At 42.4% G+C, this 22,235-nt stretch overlaps 1 protein-coding gene across 1 annotated transcript in view; it reads right to left on the bottom strand.

The window, feature by feature from the left end:
• The window catches only part of SASH1 (SAM and SH3 domain containing 1), a 580,485-nt gene that overhangs the window by 48,921 nt on the left and 509,329 nt on the right, over positions 1–22,235 (bottom strand). Inside the window, exons 3-5 of the mRNA XM_075707699.1 lie at positions 11,903–11,953; positions 11,736–11,785; positions 306–346 (exon numbers count right to left, since the gene is read on the bottom strand). Coding sequence (XP_075563814.1) covers positions 306–346; positions 11,736–11,785; positions 11,903–11,953 — 142 coding nt within the window. The remainder of the gene's footprint in view (positions 1–305; positions 347–11,735; positions 11,786–11,902; positions 11,954–22,235) is intronic.

Below are 22,235 nucleotides of genomic sequence, written 5' to 3'. Positions count from 1 at the left end.
TTTTCAGAGGACAAACGGATAGGCTAGCAGTGATCTAACATGCAGACATTTTAAATTCAATATTACAAGTCAAAAGATGCATATTTATCACATGACAATGCTGGTTGGGCAGTCTCATTGATCACTGAGACACCCAGCATCTAACTTTTAAAGCTGCTAAGACTCTTCTCCCCACCCCCCCCGCCAAATGCTACTGACTTCTGCCAGCATTGTGTTTACTCAGCTCTTCACATCTCAGCACAAGCAAAACTCAAAACCTGTTTAAGAATTCCATAGGAGTATCAAATAAAATGAAATATACTGACCTACAGAGCTTTCTTCCGAACTTGATTTATGAATGGAGAGCCTAGGACAAAAAAAAGAAATGGACTTATTGATGTAGGATTTCATGGGAGCTGTCCGGTTACAGTAAATTACAGTTTCCGAACAATGTATCATGAGCTGTTTTCTCTTCCCTTTTCTTCCCAACACAGCAAGTTGGAAACGAAAACTGAACCCACTGGTTCGACCACAGTAACTGAGTTCCTCTCATACACATGCCTTTTGTGACCAGTGCAGAAAAATACATACTGACAGAAACCTATGGTTAAGGCAAAGGAGTTTAGGGATCCCTCAGAAAAACACTTTTTCACATACTTTCCCCCTTTCCATTTGTAAAGCAGTATTTTGGCTGCCTTAGAAACTGATGCTGTATTTGTTTAGCTGTGTAACAGTTCTTGACCTATTTGTTTTTTATCTGAAAATGCTTTATAAATATGCACTCATTAAACTTTCAGAAGCCACTGTGTGGAAAATAGTAGGGATTTTTTAAAGACAAGGTGAAGAAAGCTTGTCCAGACCCTACGAAGCACAACCATAGATGACTGGAGACCACAGCTTTCTCCTGAGTCCCTCCTATGTGCTTTCTTTCCCACGAGTGTATACTCCCTTCCTCAAAAGCTAGCTGGTGAGACTTATTTTAACAGAACATAGGCTTTACAAAAAACTCACTAAAATAGTAAGTAAAACTTTTTGTTCTCAGTCTTCATGTTCATTAAACTAGTTTTCCGTAATGGATTCCAACTCAGCGCTAACGGTTCATTGTGGGATCTCTGATGAGACATCACCCCCCTCTTCTGTCTGTATAAATGGAACTAATAGAAATTACCAAATCTTGTGCAATTCTTTGAAGCCCTCCTATGGGAATCCCTATTTAACCAAGCTGCGCCAAGCCAGTGAAATGACTTCTGCCAGCTTCAGTGGCTTTGCTGGAGGCTCCAAGTGCAAAGCATTACTGCAGTGTCTTTGCTCAGAGCTCGGCTCGGCGACATGACAATGCCCTATTGTGTGGTGGCTGCACTGCAGCCATGCAGAACGGAAACATGCGTACCCCAGCATACCAAGAAGACCTCAAGCCAAATCGTTCTTTGAATGAGGCCACATAATAACACACACATGCCATCCTCTAGCTGCTGTCCGCAGTGTCTGCTTGCGTTTTCCTAGACCCCCAGAAGAGGGCAATGAAGAGTTTCTGATTAATTCAGTAAACCACTTGAAGGAAAATTTTAGTTCAAGCCAGTTCAGGGTTTAGAAGATGTAAGCAATTACTGGCCAATGTTTTGTAAGCATGAAAAACATGCTCATCAATTTGCAAAGACATCATTAAAGGGGAAATAAGACAGTAAGAAGTTTCACTTTGATTTAGTAATTAATCTAGACAAGGAGGGTTTGGCACAGCGGAACTCTGAAATGTAACCTCCTTCAGCTTCAGACTGATTAGAAATTTAATCCAGCACAAACTGCAAACCAGTTGAAGCAACCAAATTTCAGATTTGTAGTGCACCAGGAGGAGGGAGACATTTAGTGTTTTCCTTGCTGATAAGTTTACCCTTGGAGGGGAAAAGTTAAAGATACAGCTGATATGCCACCAAATGCTTAGTTTTTAGGAAGCCTAAATAACAAATGCAGCAGAAAAAAAACCCCACATACTTTCTGGGTAAAAACCTCCAGGAAAGCCAGTGTCAAACATCCAGACACTTAAAAGTTGACAAGAGAGTATTTTTCTAAATAAAGGTAAATCAGATAAAAAGTATACAGACTTGTATATGGAGACAACCAACTAAAAAGAAAGCCAAGTTCCTTTAGAACTGACAGAATTAATCCACTATGTGTTTTGCACCCAAGCATGGACCTCACCCATCAAGCAGTTATTCTGTTTATCTTAAATGAATTTAGTATCCATGAAATGGACCAAATCACTGTCCTTAGAAAATTAAATCTGTTAATGATCAGAACTTTGCCTCACTAGTGAATCAGCCTCGAAGTGGAGAGGCAGCCTCTTGTGCTCTTCAGCCTCCAAAATCCATTTTAATCCTTTCCTTCTCTTGTGCAGTTGCCGACAACGACGCAAGTAAGTAGCAGGTGTAGTGGCAATGTTTGTGATGCGGACATCTGTTCACGGGGAATTAGCCTGAGACCACCAACTCGTCACACTGTGGCCTCCAAAGAAGGGGAAGAGCAGTAGGAGTAAAGTTCTGATGCGCCTGAGCGGGGGGGATGAGGAGAAGAGTAGGATCCACAGCAAACAGACCACCTTCTCATTTATAACTGATTTAAGAACTATGCTGAGTTTCATCAGAGGATGTGAATTCCAATTATCATTTCACGCATTCCCTAAAGAGAAAATCTTCCATGCCTGGGCTGACCTTGAAAATGCTAACAGCTGGCCTGCAGAGATGGAAATGCCAACAAAACCTACCACATAGAGCCTGATAAGGCACTTGCTTTTTAGTTCCACCAGACAACTCTGATGCTTAAAAATCCTTAGTGAAATTAATCAAGCATTTTACTTCCTACAAGTCTGGTGAAAAATTCCGAAGTACCTTGGAGTCGCTGTATGTTTGATTTGCCAATTATACTCCCTTACTCTGTTAAATCTGCAGCTCCTCTGTGAACGTGCACTGAAAGTGATTTGTGTTCTTCCATTCATAGACTGATAACTTGTACTGAAAGTTAATGATGCAGTGACACTTGGCAGAAGTTTCAGCACTGCGTGCCTGAAAGGGAGCCAAATGCCATTACTCTACCGTGGAGGCCTTCATTTTTGTTGTGGTCTGATGTACAACTTCATTAGCAAGCTTTCACATGAAAAGTACTCTGTCACAGCATATAGCAGAAGAAATGTATGGGTATATGTTCAGACAAGAAGGAAGAAAAAAGAAGATTTATGGCCAGAGGGAAGGAGTACTTTCTTATCAAACCATAATCTCTGGAAGCGAGTTGCAGAAGGGGTCAAAACTTTAATCCATTAATCTCACAGATTCAAACCCATCTCTAGGCCAATACTTCAGACCTCTTGGAGCCAAACTGCCAAAATAAACACATGGGGGGCAAGGGGGGGGGGGGGGGGGGGGGGAAGGCAGCAAAATAGATAATCTAAAAATGGAGCTACTTTTGGGAGTAACCAAATATTACTGCCTTAGAGAGATGATGGGTTTCAGCAGAGTTTAGTAAATTACAGCAGACCACTCAGTGATCAGTGACACAAAATTTAGTACCAACAGATGGAGTGGAGAACCTGGACCAGGAACTAGCTGATTAGAAAGACTGGCTTAACAGAAATGAGATTACATTCAACTCTAAAATGTGCAAGTACACAAATAGGACTGACACACAAGTCAGTCTTTCAAATGCTGGAGGTTTGCAAATGACAGAGTACCTGGGGGGTACCAGTTGAAAAAGGATGCCCGAGTAAAAAACCAACATGTTAATCCTAAAAGACATAAGGATGGGAAATTCCAATGGCAGTACAAAGAATGAATATATATGGGAATAGCTGTACAACCATCATTACTCATGCTCAAGAAAGATGAATTCAAACCAGAAGCGGTAAAGAGAAAAGTTGTTAGAATAGTCAGGGAACCGGACAGCTTATCTTACAAGAGAAAGCTAGAAAAGTTTTGCCTGTTCAGTCAGTCAAAATTGAAAGCTGCAAGAAGATTAATTTACTGCCTATCAATAAATCAGGCACAGGAACAAGTAGACATAAGCTGGAAAGAAATTAGAAAAGAGGAGTTAACATTTCCTAACTGTTTAGACAAACTTCCAACAGTATGTAGAGAAAGCGAGGGCAGCTTTAAAAACTAACGGCTTTTAAGAGGGTGCTTGAAAGACAGAGACCAGACCAGATGTCTTTGACAACAAAGATCTGGACATGAGGACTGCCTCTGGAGGGCACTTCTGGTTCTTCTTTTGCAGCCTGTGGGTTTTACATGAACAATGGCAAAGCCAGGCATCCAAAATGGTCTTTGAATCTATCTTTCCATAAAAGTGCTGCAGTGGGGATGACCTTGCTATACCTAAGCAATCCCTCCCTTTCATAAATTAACCCTTGAATCCTGGAGGTGGGCTCCAAAACTTGGAGTGCAAGGAAGAACCAATGCATGCATTTGTCTCACAAGCCAACTAAGACTGTATCTGATTATTAAGATGGGTTTTAACTAGGCTGTATCGAGCTGCTAGGCTACAGCTTTTCCTGCTAACTCTGGACTGATTCTGATCTCAGACAAAAATGCCAGGGCTTATCTCGCATGCAGTGTGGTTGATTTTGCAAGAGACAGAGTCACACATACCCTGAGATGTGAATGTGCTGGTACACCACAGAACTGGGAAAGGAAACAAATGACACCATGTGCTGCTTTCATGAATGCGCCTGTTGATTTTTGAAAGCTCATCATTCTCGAAAGAGAACAAACATGAGAACTCAGAATGACAGGATTTCTGATGGGTTTTTGTTTCAACACTAAGTATTTTAAATGCAGATGTGCCTTAACATGTGGCCACATCTCATTTATGGACCATAAAATCCAAAGGTACATAGCACCATCTGATAATGAAACCACTACTGTTATGATCTTCAATAAACTGATAGCGGGCCTCTTATTTCCTCCCAAAGACTATCCATAGCCCATTGAGGAAAATCCTTTGGATGGGATTTTCAATGTACAAATATTATGCACATTCATAGCGGTGAATAAACCAATGCAAAAGCACACGCTGGCTCTGTTGCAAAGCCATTTGGTTATCCACGTACATTAGAAATGGCCCAGCCACATAATTAGTATGAAAAACTGACAGACTTGTAACTGCTCCTGACTGAATACGAGATGATTTATCTAACCGGAGCTGGCACAAGGAAGAAAACGGGCCTTTGGTATTTTTATCAAATTTGCATGAACCTGAAGAGAAAGCAGGCCTGCAAGGTTCTGACCTTGCAGGCACCAGTGTGAGAAAGTGACGGAAAGCAAAGACATTTCATTCAATTATCTTCTCATTAGGTTTCCATAGCAATGGCTCTTTAAGCAGGTCAAAACTTTCGCAGTGGAAACAAACACTGAGCTGCTTGTGGGCTGTGTGTGCATATGTGTATTTTCTGCCACCACCAGCACAGAAGCCATCACGTTGGTCCCATGGGCTCGGTCCTGTGACTGGCAGCAGGCAGATGAGGCTACGTCACGTATTTGATAACCGACTGGTGGGTCCCAGCCAGGAGGCAGATAATTGTCAGCTAAAAACTCTTTGATAGCAAAGAGCAGGGCCCAACATACTGCATGCGATGCACCCCGTTCTGCATGCATTGCTCACTCCGTGCCGTGTCAACTAGCTGCGACAAATCGGGCTTTCTCATGAAAGGCGCCCTTCATGCTTCCTCATACAAAATTACCAGGCTTGAAATCTTCTTCCAGCTGCTCAAAGGCACACTGGTTTCCCTCCTCACGTGTCCTGGGCGGCGTTTGGCTGGCCTCTCGCTTCCATTGTGCGGGTTATTGTGGGAGTTTCCTGCCCTACTTCTCTTGAGGAGGCTGTTTAAAGGCAGCATGAATAATTCGGCTTTGACTAAATCAGGCCTCAAACAAGTGAAAACAGGGCTGTACACATTCATTGATTCTTTTCGATTCTGTGCAAGCATGGGCTATTTAAAAAAAAAAAAAAAAGGTATCTTAAATGCAGATACCTCAAGTACAGCAAGCTCTTCTTTTTCTTCCAATATTCCTTTCCATTTTTAAACTATGCAAAAGGAAAATTTACTCTGTTAGTAACTAAGTGCAGCCTTTAGCATCCTTGGTCTAGGGGATTTGTTTTCCACTTTGTTCTTCACAGTTTCTGCCCTCTCTCTGCCTCACATCCTCTGTCAGAACCGCACTCCCGTTACTTTGCAGATGAGCTTACAAATACCTGCCAAAGTTTATTTGGGCACCTTGAGAAGTTGACAGAATGAAACGTAATCGAATTTAAGGCCCACCATCCATGACCCAGAGGGATGATTTAATAACCTTCTGCATTCAAAGCCTGACCTGCAGTTTGGATACTGCAGGAGAAGAGCATTAGGAAACCTAGTGTTAAAAACTACTGGCAAAGGCCAGTAGATTAGTGTACCAAAGGGGGCAGAATTCAGGCTTGCAAGAACCCTTTTGCAAAATGAAAGCCTTTTTTAAAGAGACTGCTGTTTTCACTGAAAATCACTGTGGAAGATGGGAACACTGAACTGCAGGCACTCTCCCAGCCTTAGGCTAATTTGGAGTTCAAGTTTATAGCACAAGATGGTAACTGGCTTTACTAGGGCACATCCATTGCAGAAAATCCTTGAAAACAGATTCAGTCAATAGTTTCTCCTGCACAGACAACAGCATGCAGATAGCAGCCACTTGTGTTGCGGCCTCACTGGCTGCCTGCTAACAACCTCAGAGAAAGCTGTAACGCCTGAGCAGCCTACAACTCCTCCTCTGATGTTCCCAACAAGCCACCAGGGATCTGGCCAAACTGTATAAACACAACGTGTGAGGGGCTCACTTTAAGACGTACGTCCTGCACACGCAGAGAAGATGACAAAGACATTCACTCTCGGGAGCAGCTGAGGCAAGGAGTTGAGGACACAGCTGCTGGAGGTACAGCAGCTCCCCCACGCTGGGGGAATGCAAAGCCCCCGAGCAATGCTGCCCTGTGCCGCCTGCACCCCACACGTGCGTGCATGCTTTTCTCCAGCACCTCCTGCTTGACAAGTCTGTTTCTGCTCACCTCCCTGCTCTGGCAGAGTCTGGGATTTAGGTCCTGAGGATCACAGGGTTGAGAAAGCGTAAACTGTACTGTGCCGCAGGCTGAGGAGTAGAGCAGGATGAACTGTGGCACTTAATATGAGGTATGACCATCTACTTGGTCAAGAGTGTGCTTGAGCGGTACAGTTCAAGAAACAGCAGGTGATTGACGTAGGAGGTGACAAATCGTAACACCTACTGCCATGTGAAGGTGGTGAGAATGCCTGCAAAATGCCAGATACAGCCACAACTGCTATCCCATGCGTTGTTTTCTTGTCCTTCTATTCTCTAGCAGCTGCAAAGAAAAAAAATGAGTATATAGGATTGACTGTACCTCATCCTATCTGTATGCAGTGCTTTTGGGTCTTTCATCCACTTTCTTCTCTTTCCTGGCAGCTCTTTGATACACCACATTTGAAAATTGCCCAGAGGCTGCTGGAATTAACAGTGACAGAAAACAGATCTATTTCCCAAGAGGGAAAACACACAACTTCCCCTCTGCAACATCCCCAGTTCTTCTAAAAACAGGATGAGAGTCAGGATGCAGAAGCCTGAGTTCAGGGGACGGGGTTTAACCTGGATTTCCTGGCAAACATGCAGAGCTCATCAGTCTGTCATGTAGACTTGAATGCTCAAAACCGGGAACAGGCTAAAAGTTGGATTACATTGTTTTAAATGCTCTGTTTACAATTATGAGAAAAACCTTGCTCAGTCCCCTGCCTGAGTAAACATCCTTGGGGTGTTGCCATCACTTGGAAATAATAGGGATTGTATATACAGTACATCCCCAGACCAACATGGTATGGGGACAAAGAAGTAATAGTAACTGTTAAGAACACATTGCCTGCGTATTTGTTACACTGATGATTCTTCTAGCAAAAGCAGAAGCCCAGGTGTCTGTATAGGAGCACCTGCAGTTCTGGGGAGATTTTTGTTTAGAATGAATAATATCACTGTTAAAGATGCTATTGCCACTTTGCTGAAGGCACACTGAGAATCTGCAAACTTACACTAGGTCCACAACTGACGACAAGACTGGAAGACGGGAACATTGGGAAGGGCAGAGGGAGATGAAATTTATTATTAAGAGAAGAAAGCTACAAACATCTCATTCCATGCTTTGCATTATTTGCTGAATATTATATGACTCGGAAGCCTGCCCAGCTGTTTCAATTTACAGAAGGAACTCCAGTATGGCCAAAAAATCAGAGCAATTGTGAGGCAAAGCTTGAACAAACATGACTTTGTTGTCTGCTGTTTACGGATAGCTTTTCAGGTCACATCAGTACCCTTGCTGTTATTCACACAAATATCAGAAGCCTTTACTGCAGCAAAGATTCTTCTCTCTGTCAGAATCAATCAAACAAAAACAATCTTTGGTAGGGCATTTACAATGCAGAGAGCAGGTTCATATGTGCAGTCTTTTTTTGTAGCTTCATCCAATTAACAGGAACAGTGTTGTCAGCAACAGAGGAAGGCAGCATTGCCCCAAATGTCTTTTGGAGGGACAATGACTTGAAGTAACAAGCAACTCTACCTCCAGGCTCGTTTAACCCCTTTTGCTTCCCTCCAGGCACTACGGCTGCTCTTCTGTGTTACAGCACATCACCCACTGGACAGACACTCATTGAGCAACTTGCTGGACTGAGGGCACCAACTAATTTCACAACGGCTTTCAACAGACAGTAATAATAATGACCTGGGCAGCAGAGTTAGTAAGACTCAAGGCAAGACCGAACATACACTGCTTGTCCACACAAACGGGATTTTTTCCTACCACAGAGCACCAAGGCTAATCTGTTTTCAGTGCAGTGTACAGTGGAGCCTGTCAGGCTCTCTCTTCAGTTGGGCACCACAGAAAAGGAAAACCAAATCAGGTTAAAACAAACATAACTTCTTCCAGACTTCCTCAAAGCCTCTTTCTGTCTGGAATCTCTCAACTCTGGCAAATTAAACAACCATCCAGGTGTGTTATTTTAAAACTTTAGACCTTGGTAGCATTAAGCTGCAGGGTGTGCAGACAGCAGTGCTGGGAGAGGGAGCTACCAAGAGCAACCACATTCCAGCCGGACACTTGCTCTCTCCTCCCATCATGGGTTTTTCCTTGGGACTGCTTTTACTTTCTGAAGCAACCCACTCAGAACACAAGACCAGAAACAACTCGCCTCACCTCACCCTGCGAAAATGTTTGTGTTTTCAGAATGTAGAAATAGAACTTTTTCTTGGGCAAGCTTTTACTTGGGCTTTGGAAGAGTACTCACAACAACAGGTTTTTCAGCTCCTGAAATTCTGGATGGTTATTTTGGGACAAATCTTTCCCTTTGCCCCCCAGATCTATTTGTGACTATGAGAAATCAATGCACATCTGCATCAAGTTTCACGTTTGGCAAATTGGAGTCTTCTCACAACAAAAGAAGTTTTGTAAAAGGTTTACCCCAGATCTTCCATGCAGCATGAGGGGGCCACAAAAGCAGCATCCCCGAAGGGACAAGCTTTCCCATCTCGTAGCATGCCCATGCAGCAAATTCAGATGAAAGCTATAAACTAAACACTGAACCAAAAAAACCCTCCAGGGCCAACGTGCCGTCCTCCCCCGAAAAACATTAAATTCAAAATGTTAGTAGCAAATGGACTTGAAGTGGCCATTTTCCTGCAGATCAAGTTTGTAAACTCTGCCTCCCTGGAAGAGACATTCCCGTGACAATTCAGCCCTCCAAACTAGAGGGACAAAACCAGCATCAATGTGGCAGGCTTTCACTAATAGGTACAGGCCTGTATAATTTCAGTTTTGAATAATTTGTATGGTATTGAGTAGATATCATTTATTATTTTCAACACTTTGTCCAATTAGCATGCATCACATTGCTTGTTTTGTGCAAATATTTGACACAACCTGCCCTCCGCCAGTTTCATGTATCTGATCAGGTTAATCATGTACGTCCTTCAACTGACCGACAAATCCTCAAACAGGACACTTCCATTCTTGAAGGGTTCACAAAAATCACAGGTCCCTTCCATCTGAACTAAGATAACGAGGTTAATTTTCTTTCAGTGAGGTAAATGGGCTCTCTCAGAACAGAGTCACTGAGAAGATGTTTTTGTAGATACTGTCTTCTCACTCAGTTATTTGTGGTACAACACCTACACAGAGACACATTTTAGGAAGCTGGCTAGAACTTGTAAGAGGAGTTTATTCCCAGTTGTGTGCTGTCCTCCTGCAAGATCTTTATCTCATTATTACCTGAGGTGGGATGATGATATTTACCCATGGGGAAAGTGCTTTGAGACTGAGAGAAAAGTATTATGATTATAGGATAACCTTGGAGCCTTACTTCCCAGATTACAGTTCTCATAATGTTCGCATTCACTTGGCACTTCCAGCTTCATTATAATGTTAGACAGGGAGGTATCCTTGCAGAAAACTTTTCCATGTTTCAGTATCTGAAGCACTACTTTCAAACTCTAAGCCTTCTGGGTTTTCTCTGTTAACAGCATGTAATGTGGGGACAGTGATGGTACCCAAGGTAAAATTCACCTCATCTGTCTTAAGCTGTTTTGAAAATGAGTGTCTACATCAAGCAAACCATCACTGCTTTCTCTCTGAGTGACAGAGAGAGACAAGGCACCTGTAAAAAATAATTTATTGCTTTCCAAGATCTTTAGCATGAACCAGCTTTCAGACAATCCCACAGGAAGCCCCCCAAAAGCTGTTCCCTACCGTACAACTGACTTCTACATGGCTGGCACTCAAGCGAGTCCCATACCCTGCATCCACCACAGCTCCCTCTGGGACTGACACTCCTTCTACTGAACTAGCAAGAGCAAGGGCAGCAATTTCTTACAACCTTTCTATTACCGTCCAGTGCTGAATCACTAGAATATACTCAAATGTGGGACTGCAAAACCTTACAAAAGCACGTCACATCACAACTGGATTCCTGTACTCCCTCTGAACCAGTCCAGCTGGCACTGCCCCATGAAGTGCAGGCAATTAGAAATACAGTGTCAGTTGTCTTCATGCAGTGTTGCACATTACCCTTAGCAGCTGGGATCCAAGATCTTGGAATCAAAGAAAGGAGGCGCAGGAAACAAGCACACACATTGCAGCAGGAGGTGATAGTAAGCAGAAACCCTCTCAGTCACAGAGAGGTTTTTATTAAGGACTACTAAAATTAAAGCTCCTTTTAACTTGGTTTTAAATACTTCATTCCCTTGGCACCTTCTTCAAAAGCACAGTTACAAACCCAGGAGTGCACAGGAAAATGAAAGTGATTTAAGTTTGTTACTCTCCCTTCCCCTCACCTATCTCTTTTTGGCTGCATTTAGACCTAGTCACAGAAAGTAATTTTTTAAGGAGGTTTGATTTGCAGAGAATGTGAAACCAGCGATGTTCCTCAAAAACAGCTACCAGTCGTATTGGTGTATGCACACCCCAAGTGCTCACAGAGGGGAGAAAAGATGACACTCCCTTGATCTAAAAACCGAAACAATAAAGGGCCAAAAGAGAACGAGAGAAGGAGCAGGTTCCAAAATGGGTTTCATTAACAGTGGCTGGATCTGAAATCTTGAAACACCAATACAATCTAAAATGAATTTACTTCAAGGAAAAACAAAATGCATCAAATTACCCCTCCCTCCTTTCTCACCTCCTGTACCTTCACTTACTTTCTTTCAGTGTCAGGTGTTGACGCAGTGCTGCTGAGACCAAGTGACTCCTGCAAGAGAAGACACATAGCACTGAGAGCAGACACGAGAGCAGCCTTTGCCCAATTTATGCAGAATATAAAATTAAAGAACAAACAAAAATGGGTGATCAAAATCAAAGTGCTTACCTCAATCTGGGATCGCAGCTGTAGAGATGTGGGGCTGGCATCAGGTTTCTCCTAAAACAGAACAGATGTCAGGTTAATGAAATATCCAAACACTAGAAAGAAGAAATCTGAAGGGGAGAAAAAGGGAAGAAGAAACAGGGTAACACAACCTGGGACTACCTCAAAACCGTTCAAATGGGAAACATTAACCTCTCCAGAAGCAACCACTTTCAGGATAAATTCTGAAATACTCCAGTAAAACAGCTAAACCCATCCTTACCACTGGAGAATACAGAAGGTGGTAAAACTGTCAGACAGAAGTGATTCAAAACATAATAGAAAGAGGAATGTGTTATTTTCACTAGATCATCACACAATTTGTTAGATATGCTCAAGTGCAATTTCCCAAAATTTACCTTCAGGAAGAATACACAGCGAAAATCTGGCATTTAAAAGAGCATTCTCTCAGCTAAAAATACTGGAGGATTCCAATACATTTCAGCAAGGCCTGTTTCTCACACAGAAGTTGGTCAACAAGACGGAATTCAAATCACCTTCCTTCAAACATAGAATCATAGAATCGTTTAGGCTGGAAAAGACCTGAGATCATCCAGTCCAACCATTAACCTAACATTACCAAGTCCACCACTAAACCAATTAAGGATACAACCATCTACTCCAGGACCTGGTCATCCAAGCTCCCTTTGCAGTCAATGGAGAGAGACAGGAACTCTTACAGAACAAGTTGCCCAACAGGTTTCAGCTGCCTCAAGTTAGATGAGGCAAGTCCCACTGGTGGTATCTAATTTAAGATTGCAAGCCAGCTGCCTAAAAGGCACCTGCTATTAACAAGTCTAGCTGAAGTCAGTGGGAAAACTCCCATTAGAATGGAGGAAGAAATTATAGTTGTCAGTACTGAGAACTACGCTTTGCTGGTTGATCTGTGTGTGAAACCATGGGGGAACCTACTTATGGCTATTTTACTGTCAGCCAGTCCTACCCCTAGTGATGTTATTGCAAAGTGAGTACTGTAACCAAAAGGCCATCATAGCTGAGTAAGCAACCACAGTAGTACACATGCTCCAAAAAAATAAAAAAGGACCTGGATTTATTTCTCAATACTGGAGGTCTTTTTGTTCATGCATTCCTCAGCCTACATGTAAATCTCTTATCTCTGTGAAATTGTACTTCCTATGCCCTTTGTTTATAGAAAGGGTGACAGAACATTCTTAAGATTTAACACAAAAAAAAAGAAAACCAGACACAATTTTCTGGAAATGCAGCCTTTTAATACTACTCAGGAAATTACCACTGACTGCCACAAAGCAGTGCTGGATTAGCCCGCCCAGAAAGTTTGCAAGATCTACAGTAGAGAGGAGCCTGCTGTGCCATCACACGACTGAGCTGGCTTGCACTGGCTGGCCACGGCAGCCAGGAGGGCACAGGATGGCTCATGGCCACGTGCTTGCTAGTGAACAGGGCTGACACAGCGTCATTGCCCCCAGTCAGGGATTTTGCCTGACCATACATGGGTCTGCGTATCTGCTTTTGCCGATTTTATAGCGTGAAAAGGGAACTGAAGTCCTTGAGCGGAAGTCGGCATGAAAAAACGACGACGTTCACTTACTGACAGATCCAACAGGACTCCTCTAGTCAAGCAGAAGCTGGACCGAGCCCAGGGAAATTCCACAGATGTTCACAGATCAGGAAAGTGAAATTAGCTATTTGGCACCAGGCATCCCTCTCTTTCTCCATTACCTCTGTCAAAATGGATTCTGAGAAAGTTTTGCATCTGGAGAAGACTTGCAGGCACATCGCTGCGAATCCTCCTCGGGCACTCTCCCACCCCCGCCTAGCAGTCAGCAAGGAGGGAGAGCAAGACAAGCCCATGCTCCAAACACTTCTCATTCATGAGCGCCCTGTTTGTCCACACACTGCTGCACAGATGAAAAAAAGGAATATTTTACTGGCTATCCCATCTCAGAAGTTTCATGCAGCCAGTCAGGAGAATCCACTGTGCCCCCAACATGCCTTTAGATCCCAGCTTTCTGATGCTTTATCTGTTGCCTTAAGAAATTGCTTGCTGCAAGTGTTCTGTTTGGTTTTGGGGTTTTTGTTCTTTTTTTTTTTTTTTTTTTTTTAAAATATCCTAATTTTTGTAAAGTATCATTTACAAGATGCTATCTAGGTTCCTAAGGCTTTATAGAAGTCTTTTGCTTGAGCAGTTGCTCATGAAGTTCTAGCCTGCGATTGCAATTAGATGGAAAGTTACTACTTTCAGCCTAAAACTATTCAGCTGAATAGCCAGCTGCATCCTGTGTAACAAAATCCTAAAAAAACTGACTGTATTTGCTTTCTTTTTTCTCATTTACTGTCAAGCCCACCCTGTTAAAACAGGAGCAGTTTTATAGGATCAAGATGACTGTGGAGGACAGAAGCAAGGACAACTCTCCTCTCCCTCCTCAAAAGCTCTACTTTGCAATGTTGGAATGCAAAAACCTGATAGTCCTGTACTGTTGTGATTAATATACCTACCTGCCCTTCCAGCAAAATGGTATTTTTCCTATTGCTACTAGACAAGAAACCAAAGGAAAATACTTAGGAAAATACTACTCTCAGCTGAACTTCTGGCATAGATCTGTAACACAGAGCACAGAACTTTTATCAGCCTCAAGGAATTCTATTTATTTAGGTTAAAATCCATCACGCCTCACACTAAACCTCACATTAAAATCCACAGGTTGTGTTGACTTTAATCCAGCAGGATCAGGGCCTTTTTTATACCATGGGCTAATTCTAGAATGTTTAACAAATGTACCATTGGCATGCTCTCAAGCATGCTATAAGATCTTTTCGAAAAATATTTTCAAAGATTAGTTTCATGAAAGTGCATCTTTCATGCTTCTGAACCAAATCTTAAAAATTAAACAGAGGAGTGCTTGGGTTTATATTAACAGCCACTGCAGTAACAGACATCCCTAGCCTGCATTTCCATGACTCCAGTCTAGACAAAGCAGGCGTCGGAGCGATAGGCATTTTCTGTCCTAGCAGTCTGCTGTCCCAGATAACTGCCCTCCCCGAGTGCCTGTAAAGCTTGTCTGAGGTGTACCAGACATTCACGCCACCTACACAAGATGCAGTGTTGGTGCAAGAAACCCAATGATCTGAGAAAGTACCCAGTCAAGTGCAGACATGATTAAATCCAGTGTTTCCCAAAAGTGTCTGATTTACTTGCATGGTTTCCGGATTTAAGGGGTCCTGCCTGAGTCACCCGTACTGTACCCAGACACTGCCGGTGCGTATCGCTCATGTCAATACACTGTTAAATCACAGCAACTAAGATCTGAAGATTCTGGAGAAATGGAGATATTCATAAATTGTATCCAACCCCCAGGGAATGCATAAGAGGGAGGGCAAACAGTAGCTTAGCACCAGCTTGTCCAGCTCCCCTTGAGGTCCAAGGTTAGCGCAGCACTGAATCTCAAATACTGATAATAAAGCCAGAGGGAGCTGTTAAAAATTAGTAATGCTAATATCCTGTAGAGCGAAGCCCACTGAATTTAAACTAGGGATTCCTCCATCAAGTCACCTACAGCCAATTTAAAACAATCTCAACTTGCAGAAACATTGTGTTCTCCCAGCTTTAAAGCCATATTCTTAGCAGTCCTATTTCCTTCCTGCCTCCTCCTTCACTCGAAGTCAATGCCATCAAGAGGATGGCCACAGGACAAGGCCCCAAGGTCCTGGCTGAAGCTGTGACAGCGGCTAGAGGAAGGGAAGGTCCGCAGGCATCGCGCTGCCCAGGTACTGCCTGCTATCACCAACCCTTCTGCGCTGCGCGTGCCGCAGAAAGCCACTGCGGAGCCAAACTGATAAGGCTTGGGAGCTCTGGTGCAGAAGTGCGAATCAGCGAAGTGCTTTTTACAAATCTCTCTTTTTGAAAGAAAATGCGAGCTGTAAGCTTAACAAGCAAGGTTTGTGGCTTATGCTTCAAGCTTTAAGTTGTTCGCCTCAGGGCTGAAGAAAGAAGCTTCCTTCACAGGCAGCCCTTCTGCTTACTTTGTACGCTGTGTGATTTATGTGATCATTTGGATACATTTTCTTTCCAAATAATTACAGTCTGCTAAATATTGTCATTTTGGTTTTATATACTACCTTCCTTGTAAAAATGTTGAAAATAGTTTTACAGTCGTTTATGAGCTAAGCCTAAAAAACACATATGGGAAGAAAGTACAAAGCACAAAATACAGAGGGAAGAAGCTGGAAACATATTTCCTGACTGGAATGGCAGGTTTTAAATTCATGAGGGACCTTTCCTCCTGTGATAACTTCAGTTCAGTTGTTCTGTATGTAATGTAACAGATAAGGGACATCTCCGCCTATCTGAAGGCGTTGCTGTTCTGCACCTGAAATACACAAGCATGGTAGAGAAGAGCATCCAAAAGGAAACCTGGGCACCTAGGGTAGGGCTTACACATTCTAGGGGGAATGCGCATATTTTAATTACCTAAACATTAAGCTTCATTTATGCTCCACACCACAACTTAGTCAGTTTAGGAAATTATATTCATTGACTGAATCCCTTCTAATTAGAAATTCATGAACCTCTTCACAGTTTCTGCCACAGGAGCTGTATCCATTTGAATTATAAATTTAAACACTCCTCTGCAGATCCCAAGACAGGATTAATCTCACCGTGCAGACAGCAACTGTGCAAAGTGAGACCCAGGTGAGTGCTGGGAAAATTCAGTGACATAACCAGTGAGCTAAAATGCTCATAAACTTATAAATAATTTTATGAAACCATTTCAGCAGGTGTAAGGCATCTACAGCAGAAAACTTCTGTTAGAAAATTCTGCCAGTCTCTTCCCCCCAAACAGTTTCCCTGTTTGCTCTGAACACACACTGCATCTTCTAGTCTAGCTTCTGAAATGATTAAACAAAGCTACATCTGAGCACCAAAGGTCTCCAAGAGTCTGTTTTACTTTGAAAGCAACTGTTCTGCCCGGCATCCTCCACCACACACCGTATTTCAGCCTCCGAAGAGGTTCTTGAGAAGGTGAAGGGAAGCCCCTGTGCAGAGACAGAGTAGGTACGCAGGTGTGTAATGGAAATTGCCTACAAGACACTAGCTATAGGTCACAGGTCAGAACAAAGAAACAGAAAAGACCTATCGCTGTGGCAACCCCCTCAGCAGGTGTTTGAGGGAATTAACCAGCTCAGTGAGTTTCCAGCAGTACAGATTAGTAAAAGTCCTGTTTTGAGTCTCAAACCACAACCTCTGGACCATCCCCTTAGCTGTTTCAGGGAAGAGCGAAGGCTTTCTGGTCCATTACTCGTGCATGTTAGGAGCCAGAGCTGACACATGCTAAATGATAACATCCTGCAGCAGCAGCAAAACTCTGGATCAAGGAAATGAGCTGTGCTGGAAGAATGGTTAAAGAAATGGGATTTCAGACAATAAATACTTCTACACATGAAATAACAGTCCAAGCGTCTCAGTGCCTCATACAGCAGTGCAGACATAGGTAAACACTTAGCTTAACTACTGATGAAATGCAGCTTCAGAGAGACCATGCTGCTACAGCACTCACGCTTGCTTTTAGTATTAGGTAGGGAAGAAAAATCATGCCTCTCAGCTTGACGCAAATGCTGGAATCTATCGAACATAACACGTCACGGGGGGAAGTGTTTGACACTCTCCCCTCTGCCAACAATAAAAACAGAAGGGTTTTTTTGTCCCTCCAATCCAATACATTGCATTCAACACTGAAGCTGGAAGCCACTGGGGCTGAAAAACATTCCACAATGATTTTGAAAAACATAATTCATTAGCAATTGCAAAGAAACTGCAGCTTTTGTAAAGCTCTGTAACAATGAAAAGCGAGGCAGTGCTAAGTCATAAATCCACTTGTAACAAATGGGGGCTGAATCCAGCGAAATTACAGCACAAAGACAAAAAAACCACCAGCAACGGGCTTCAGAGAAGGGAAAGTCAATAGCAGAACACAGCGTTCTGCAGCAGGGAAATCAAATACCTTCTGATCAATTTTCCAAACAATATGAAGCAAGCCCAGAACTACAGTAAAAAACATAGTTTTTTTAGTCTCTGTGCTAAAAACATATTAATATAAAGGCGCATATACGCAACTGGGACACAGCAGGTCTTTGATTTATTTTACACGCATTACCCACATGGTAAAATAGTAAAGCGCTCTTGTGCTGACATAACTGCATCTATACTAGAGCTCTGGCTGCTATAAACAGGATGAGTAAGGCCTGCCATCTTTGCCTAAAACTCCTCAGGTCTGTCAGCACTGCCTTTTATTGTACAGGTAAGGCTAAAAAGAAAGAGAAATAATAATGGAATAAAATAAAAAGAGAAATAATAATGGAAAACACAGTGCAAGACACGGGTTTCCAGGGAGGACGTTAAGATAGCGAGGGTGTTCGTGGCATCGGGAAGAGCTGTAATGTTTCAGAGTGATTAGAAAAAAACCCCAACACATCAAGAATGGTTAAATGTGAAGACAGAGAGGGATCAAGACATGATGCAGGTGAGGGAGGCATGAGGCAAAGCCCAACTGGACACTGCCCCAAGCAAGGGGCCTTTCTTGTGCAGGAGCTGACAAGGGGCCCGGGGAAGAGTTGCCACTTCCTCCAGGGAGATGGTTTAGGTATGTGGGAAAACGACACAGGAAGGGAGAAAATAAATGAATAATCAAACAAACAACAGTTTGTTACAGTGTACTTCAGGGTAGGAACAGTCAGGTCAGCCAAGTACAGACTCACTGCCCAGCTGCTGGCCCCCCGGCAAGGACGGCTGTGGCAGCGCGCGGGTACCTCAGCCTCCGTCACCACCTGAACCAATACCCTCAAACACGCAGGAAGTCAGCACCCCTGCGAACAGCCTATCCCCCCCCCTGCACCTTGCTGTGCTGTAACTGTGGGGCCAGGAATTTAGAGTGGTTTTGAAGTGAAGCACTCACAGCATCACCAATAAGACAAAAATAATCACAAGTAGCTCCTCGCCTTGAAAGCCATGGCAGAATACACCAAACTTCTTTCTGGATATTGATGGTCCTGATCCGTTCTTACGTGCTCTTCAAATTCAGGATACCCATTCCTCAGGGTCAGTGATGTTCTCCATTTTCCTCCGTGAAACACTTCTCGGATCTTACTGATTTTTCATTTTCATGTATACAAAGCTGTACTACATTTCTATTAAGCTTATTTGCCATTTTCTCAGTTTTTCTTCAATACTTTCAAGACCAACAAAAGATACACTTTCTTTTTGAAAACTGGCAAGGAAAGAGAAGGGGAAGCCCAGGCTAAAACCAATGCTCCAGGAAACTTCTACAGCTGTGCTATAAATCCTTTCAAACAGACGTACCATGGAAACACAGGCTAACAACACAGGTCCGCTGTATATTTTATTTATATTGATACCATGTTTATGCACCTACAGGCCAATATAGTGCCTCCAGCACATGAAATTTCAGATGATCTACACTGCAAAATGAATAGAAGCTTTCGCGCTGAATCCATCAATACACTCAAGGCGCAGGGATTCCCATGAAATGGGTTGTTACTGTAACGCTGATGAATTTTTACAAGTACACTCCCTTTCACATGATCATTTATCGTGCTAGCTAACATTTAAAAACTCTACATTGTTTTCACTTTATGTTGTGACAAACAATAAGTTCCCAATAAATTATTCATAAGATCTATAGCAGAAAACACAAACTACAGTTGACTTTCAGTTACTAAGGCCTTAAAAACCCTGGTGAAATTCAGGAGCTGGTAAATCAGAAGAAAGCACGACTCATTAAGAAGGGTTTTTTTGTATTACCACGGATGATGCATGAGGTACCAGCAATGAAATCCCTCATTTCTGGAGGGGGATGGGGGGTGCAGCCCGACACACGACAACAACCAACCCCAAAAAACCCCAACTTTGCATTAATTTCATTATTAATTTCATTCTGGGAAAGCAGTGATTTGGTTTCCTTTGTTAAAGAGGAGACAGACAAGTTACAAAAGTTATCTAGGGGATAACAAAGGATATTTTATTAAAACTTCCCCCCACTTTTTAATTTTTTTTTTCTAATTTATGTCAAGCTAATAACCTGCAATGCATTTTGTGTCAGAAACTTCCATCATTACAGTCAGCGTAATGCGCAGATTGGCTATGGCAGCAACATTAGACCATTCTCCCCATCTCATTTACTTGAGACACCTCACATTACAGAGACTCGAAAGAAAAACCAAATACAGATGAAGGAGATCCGTCTCTTTTAATTGGATCCTTCAGCTGTGGTGGGCAAAACCAAAACTCAGAACTCGACAGCATCACGGGCAGTGGAAGAAAAGCACCAATTTATGAGAAACCTGGCATTAACCTTGTTTCTACAATGGCTACCCCAAAGGGGTAGCAGCCTGTTGCTGCTGTCAGGCCATGCTCTTCAGAGCTTGTGGCCTCCTCTTGGCTTCATATGCCTCCAGGAAAATCTGCACCTATACACAAGTTTCCAATTTTAAAAAGTCTCTATGTATCGAGGCGCATACAACTTCTCCGTGTTTTCTTTTAAACGTGAAAGAGAACCTTTCAGAACAGGACTAAAACATTTATTTAATTAAAGAAAATCTACCAGATTTAAGACTTTCTCACACCCAGCGCAAAATTTCTGAAAGTTTTAGTGCTACTGCTCAGGAAATGGATTTTTCTTTTTAAGTTTTAGAGAAGTGAAAGAATCCAATAGAAAAAGAATTATGTCAAAAACTTAAACATTTGGGCAAAATGGATTCTTGCTTTCCAACTGACAGTAACACCGTACCTCTTTTTTCTTCTTTCAGAGGTTACAAACATCAACAGCCACAAGCTCAAAAATGCCGACATCTGAACTCAGGTCTTCACGGCAGAAAGCCTTGTAGCCCTAGCTTTCAATCCATCCACTCACAGTTTTAGACTTGGTAGGCCCTTTCTGCCGATACGCACTTTCAGTTTAATGTTTTTAATCCAGTTTAGTTCCCCCTTAGTGACTCCTCTGTTCATTATTTCATGAGAAGACCCCAGTCAGAAAGCTGTAATGGCACGCGATATGCTGTGTTTTTCATCATTTATAAACATGGAGGGCTGGTGGGTTTTGACCCCCATTTCAGCTGCTCTGGCAGTGGAAACCACAGGAATACAGATGGGAAAAGGTTCTGAAAAAAAACTTTCTATCAGACAAACTTGCATCAGCGTATGGGGAACTGACTCTTTGCTAACATTTTTGATTACAATAAACTCATTTTGAAGAAGCAGTTTCTTTCAGGATCTTTTTTAAGAAACGCCACTTGAAGCAGGAAAGAAACTGGTCATACTGGGAAAAGTTTTTTGTTTGGTTTTTTTTTTTTAAATCTGACTTTTATAACCATTTAAAAAGTAGAATCAACATTTAACTTGAAATCAAACTGGTTTTGTTTACCATGTAGGTATGTGAACCTGAACACCTGAAAATTAAGATGGATAATATGAATTCATTCCCTAGAGCTAGGCACTGAACTACTTGCTCTCAACCTGCATAAACGCACTCCAGGAATGTGAGGGGGTGAGGGAAGAGACACAAAGGTGGATAGTTAGATGCTGACTTCAAAGTCTCCTAGAAAGTGAGGGAGAAATTAATTTCTTGAAGAAGAGAACTGAAAACAAATTAACCATATTAATGCAAAAAAGCATTAGCCCACAAATTGCTAGTCTGTATTTATACATCCTCCCTGCTATAAAAACTGCCTTTGATAAAGAGACTTTTAAATTAGCCATTCTCTCTTTACCTTTGAAATTGAAGCCTATGTTTGATGGATGCTTTGGGACAGATCCTTACCTATTTAAGTCTTCGTCACTGGCCATCACATGATCATTATTATCAAACTGAATTTCAACTCAACTCTGATGCACTGTATCATATTTTTTGGGCCCAAAGACAACATGGAAGATTGTTCCCATCAGAGGGAAAAATTATTACTGAAGGCCCTTACACCATTTGGCACAATTCTGTGTATCTACAAAGAAGATATGCAGCACTCTTGTTTGATAACACTAAGAAGTAATTACGGCCTTCCACACATTCATGATAGAAATGTGTATCTGTACAACTATTAATAGAAATATTTTTCATTTTCTATTTACATTTTAAGTAAGAGCAGACTAGAAACTCTCATGCTGTAGAAGGAGTAGTTAACAGTAACGGCCCCACGTGGTGGTGCAGCAAATGGAAGCCATACTCTACGGGATTACCGCTGCAGCAAGTTTTGCTTTGAAGGGTAATGGTGCGACAGTGACATCTGACAGCTCCAATGCTCATCAGCA

The sequence above is a fragment of the Pelecanus crispus genome, chromosome 3 (genome assembly GCF_030463565.1).
Source record: "Pelecanus crispus isolate bPelCri1 chromosome 3, bPelCri1.pri, whole genome shotgun sequence".
Taxonomy (NCBI): domain Eukaryota; kingdom Metazoa; phylum Chordata; class Aves; order Pelecaniformes; family Pelecanidae; genus Pelecanus; species Pelecanus crispus.
This window is presented reverse-complemented; position numbering and strand designations above follow the sequence as displayed.